Source organism: Benincasa hispida, chromosome 11, assembly GCF_009727055.1.
Source record: "Benincasa hispida cultivar B227 chromosome 11, ASM972705v1, whole genome shotgun sequence".
NCBI classification, from domain to species: domain Eukaryota; kingdom Viridiplantae; phylum Streptophyta; class Magnoliopsida; order Cucurbitales; family Cucurbitaceae; genus Benincasa; species Benincasa hispida.
The window spans coordinates 61,366,105-61,371,335 of NC_052359.1; the positions used below are offsets into that span (position 1 = coordinate 61,366,105).

The 5,231-nt window shown below is 33.5% G+C and overlaps 1 protein-coding gene across 1 annotated transcript; it reads left to right on the forward strand.

Moving 5' to 3' along the window:
• Positions 1-353: 353 nt before the first annotated feature.
• LOC120091226 (RING-H2 finger protein ATL33) lies at positions 354-1,411 on the forward strand. Its single transcript, XM_039049150.1, has one exon. The coding sequence runs from the start codon at positions 521-523 to the stop codon at positions 1,073-1,075; it is 555 nt and encodes a 184-aa protein (XP_038905078.1). The 5' UTR covers positions 354-520; the 3' UTR covers positions 1,076-1,411.
• The last annotated feature ends 3,820 nt before the right edge of the window (positions 1,412-5,231 follow it).

Consider the following 5,231-nt stretch of genomic DNA (forward strand, 5'->3'; position numbering starts at 1 on the left):
CACTTAAGTATTGTTCTTTTTTTTATTTATCTTGTGTGATATTTTGTTTGTATTCTCGGCATACTAATTTTTTTTCTTCTTCTTTATCTTTTTCAAGAAAATAAGTTGTGTGTGATTGGATCTCGTCTAGTGGTAGTAGTCATGTATTTATTTCATAACCAATTCTTCTACGACATTGTAATCAAAGATGTAAACTAAAATTGACATGCTAAACATAAGAATTGAGATAGACAATTTTTTTATTTTTTGAAAAACAAATGTAAGATCCAAAGATTTAAACTTCTCTACACGAAGTACGTTCAAGATAAATTAGAGTTTTTTTTTCTTAAAAAAAATAAAAACAATTACAAATTTTCTTTATTCAATTTAATTTAGGTTTGTTTAATTTTTTTTTTTTAAAGAAAACAATAATCCTACAAATCCAAACAAAAATAATAAAACTCGAATCTTGCATGAACATGAGCTCCCAAATGATAAGAAACCAAATCCACAGCCTTGCTAGCCCCTACACTTCCCCGCCATGGACAAAAGCGCCTCCTTGATGAATCGATCGCCGCCGCCATCCCCGACGCCGCATCGGACCGTTGATTTCTCTCCGATCGAGTTTATTCTCGGCCTCGTTGCCGTCATCACAATCCCTGCCCTGGTCTACTCCTTCTTCTTCGCCATCAAGTGCCCGCCCAATCTCCTCCGCCTCTGGCGGCATAGATCCGCCAGGCTCTCCGGCGCCGCCGTCACCGTGGTGGTCAGAAATCGTACTCCTTCTAGTGACGTGGCTGCAGCCGTTAAATACAACAAGGACGAGCACTGTAAGGAAGTCAGCAACGAGTGTCCGGTGTGCCTATCGGCGTTCGACGACGGCGAGGAGATCCGGCAACTCGCCGCCTGTAAACACTCTTTCCATGTGGATTGTATCGACATGTGGCTCTATTCTCACCCTAATTGCCCTGTTTGCCGCGCCGCCGTCCCTGTCGCTGTTAAACGGCCGATTAACAACCACGCGCCGCGGCGGCCGGCGGTTTCTAGAAGCGACGATTTCCAGCAAGGACTGCCGGATGCGGGATATTTAGTGTGAAATTCTTCATCTTCTTCCATCTCTGTTCCCTTCCGTTTGCTGCAAATTCGAACCACAGATCGAAAATTACGTTCAAATATCGTCTCAATTTCGTTAAATTTTGTGGATAATTTGGAATTAGATAGGTTTTGATTTCAAAGAGTTTTGAAATTTGGATTGTTTTTTTATTCTGAAAAATTCAAAGCGCAAGATTGAAACAGAATTAGGTTTTTTTTTTAATGGGAAATTGATTTATGAAATATATTTCCCTTTTCTTCTTCCTATTACACGTGTTATTATTTGATTCCATTCCCCACTCTAGATTAAATGCGAATATATAATTTCAGTCTTATAGTATATCTATATTTTGCTTACGGTTGTAAAGTTTCGACTTTATTATTATCTAGAGAGTCCTAATTTTGATATTAAATACCAATGCTAATTATTTAATTGAATAAATCAAGTTTAAACCTGAGTATTTTTCAACTGACATGAAGTTGTATTGAATGATCAAAGCTTCAGATCTTCCACTCTGTGATATTATTGAATTTAAAAATGAAAAAAAAAAAAATTAATGTTAAACATGAATAACTCTGTCGGTTTAGGTGTAAGTGTAGTTAAAAAAGAAAGTAATTTAAGGTAACATTAAATCCCAATTGATGTTGGGAATAATAGTAAAAAAATTTATTAACTAATCCAAAAAACAATGTTCAATCTCTCACTTCTTGCCATTGTTTAAAAGAAAAAAAAAACTTGAGGATAATTTAATTGTTCGTTATTATTAACTTTTGTTATTGGTTGAAAGTTTGAATTTTATTTTTATTGGTTTCTACGATTCTGAACTTTACTATTGCAACTTTATCTAGAAGTTATAGCACACCCTTCCAAAGTTTTGAAACCAAAACAAAATAGTTATACGAGATTTAAATATAGAACTAGGGTGGTTTGGAAAAATATTTACAAAATATAAGCAGATAATAAAGATTAAGTCTTCATTATAAGAAAAAATACTCTCTCAATGCCTAAAACAACCGTCGTGAGATATATCATCGGAAGAGAGAATCTCTCCCAACTATGTAACAATAGCGTCGGTAGTTATTGATAACTCCCGATGTCATATATAAGTCGTCGAGAGATTGGTTCAAACTCCCAATAGATAGACAATAGGCGTCGAGAATTCAAGAGATGGAAGCCAGTACTGACCAAACTCTCGACGATTTAAGTAATTTTTCGGGAGTTTGGTAGGAACTCCTGTCGGCTCACGATAGCCGTCAAAAGATGGATTTTAAAACCCTAAATCGAAGGAAAATTTGGAATCTGCTTTCTTCATCTTCTAACCCTATCAGATCAGAGATGAAAAAGTGTGTCGCTGGTCGTTCGTCATCTGTCATTGTCCATCATCTGTTGGTATGTCGTCCGTCCGCTATTTCTTTTCTTTTTTTGAAAATTTTCATGGTTTTGTGTCCAATTAGGGAATGATTTACATTTGCGCTAATCAATTCTACATTTATCAATCGATTTTGCTCTTTCTTTTTTTGAAATTTCTCATGGTTTTATGTTGAATTAGGGAAGAATTTTAGAAAGTCACTTAAGATTATTAGAAAAGATGAAATAATTATTGATTTTTGTTTTGGATTTTCTCATAGCCTTTTGTTGTGGCGTCCTTGTGAATGACTAGTTTTTATGTAATAGCCAAAATGAATATGTGTTGTACAAACATCAATCAACATGTTGTTTTCTATCGTTTGTATTGGCCTTAGACAAGAAGAGTTGTTGATAATGTTATTGAATCCATTTATGTTTCCTTTATCAATTAAAGAACAAGAAGCTAGAGAATATCAGTATTTTGATAATCACATGCAATCAAGAGTGTGGTTAACTGATAATCTTAAATATAGAATCAGTGGCAAATAAAAAAAAAATTAGAATTTTATACAAATTAAAAGTTTAGCTTATAGACTTCTACATTTGTATCTATATACCAAATTTTAGTAGGTCACTAAACTTTTGTTCCCTCTCTTTTTATCTTTCATGCTTTAATTCCAAATTGTTTAGATTAGATTGAGATAATTCCAAATTGTTTAGATTAGATTGAGATAATTGTGCCTGAAATTTCAATGTGATCTTGGTCGCTCACTATTTGCATGTTTAATTATAGATTTTTTAATTTTTCATGTGGATTTTTGAAGATGTTCAAAAACAAATGAGAGATAGATCATGCAAGACAAATGGAAGAAATGAAAAAAAAAATGATTGAAGATATGATACGATCACAGAGAGAAAGCCATCGAATTAGGTATGATTACTTCATTATCTAGTTGGCTAATGTGTTATTATTCTGCAGTTATGGTAGCAAAGTAGTTATGTCTTACTAGTATCTTTATGATAAATTGTTGGCTATCCTACAGTTATGGTAGCCAAACAATTAAATTTTGATGTGTTTTCTAGAGTTTTTGCATGTTTGTGGATATTTATGAAATTTGAATATTGTGTGGGGTGGGTTAAGATTAGCTATACTTGTCTTGGAGTTCAACTTGGAATTTTTTGTTTGTTTGTAGAAGTTCATGAATTCTGAATGTTGTATGAGATGGGCTGAGATTAGTTTTTCTTTTGGAGTTCAACTTGTGGTCTTTGTGTATTTGTGGAGGTTTAAAGTTGAGAAAATGTAGACTTGAAAATGTGTTGATTTTTTTTTAGGATTTTAAGATTTTTTTTGTTTTGTAGGATTGTAGGATTTTCTTTGTTTTGTAGGATTCACCTTATGGTTTTTGTTTGTTTTGTAGGATGTTGTTTAGAAATGATGTTGGAAATGTGGTTGGAGATACTGTGTTGGAGATGATGTGTTAGAGATATGTTAAGAGTTTTTTCTTCTATATATTTGTCAAAACATTTCTTTTATAGACCATTTTGCCAAATTTTCTCCCTTTTGTGTAATAAAGAATACTATCAACTTTGTTTGTTTGTTTTGTTCCTTATGTGAATATTCTTTATTTACTTAATAGTGTCATACATTTTAGGTTATTTAGATCAAATTAAAAAAAATTAAAAATTAGAAATTAGAAAAAAAAAATGACTATCTTCCGACGAAAAACGTCAAGAGTTCTTAGATCTCCCGATGGCTAGTAAGTCGTCGACAGTTCAAATCCAGAAACTCAATTTCTTAATTGAACTCCCGACGACGGGTAAGAACTTCTGACGATGTTTATACATGCGTCGAATTTTCAAAAATATACCCAACACTATTAAGCAAATAGTGTTGAATTTTCAAAAATATACCCAACACTATTAAGCAAATAAACAAACAAAGTTTATTAATCTAACTCCTTAAGTACCATTGATTTCTCTAATGAACAATATTTCATAGTCCCACTATGACCAAGTCCTCTTGGGCTAAGGGAGCAATTTATCTACTTGCACCAGAGAAGGAGTGAATTACGTCTTGTGTAGCTGAGTTTCCAGCTTCCCAGACGAATCCCCAAAATAGTAGGCTTGTTGAGTTGGCAATCTGGCCACCACTTTCATAAGCAAGAGTTCACAACTCACTCAGGATTTAGATCATGTCACCTATAGTCATCCTAGTGAAATGTAAGTCCTTATTATTAACGGCTTTATATAAAAAATCATTTCATGGTCCGGTCTTATACAAACTCTTCGTATAGGATACCCCGCTCGCATGTATCCACATGAATGATTAGGATCAAATCATTTGTAGCACTTTACAACATTTGTAACACCTACAAAGCGGACCGTATCTATAGTGTCACCAAGATAAAGTACCCAACCTTATCCATCTACTACAGACCGTTTAGGTTATTATTTAAACAAGATCTACTTGTATGTCCATAAGTGACTCGACTTTAATCCCAAGTGAGTTGTGAACTTTTGTTTATGAAGACAACCTTTTGATCTGTATGGGTGAGAGTGATCAGGTTCACAGACTCAGTAAGCCTACCATTTTGGGGAATTGTTCGAGTAGGGAGCTGAGAACATAATTACACAAGATGGAATTCACTCATTCTGTAAACTCTCGAGCTCTAGTTAAATTTAAATTAGTTTTATGAAATTATTGGATGTTTATTTCTTTTAATTTTGAAATTTCAAGGCCAAAACTTAAGCAATTGAATGATTTTGATTGGTTCGGTTTTAATTTAGATTTTTTGTTTGAAGAAGATTTGAA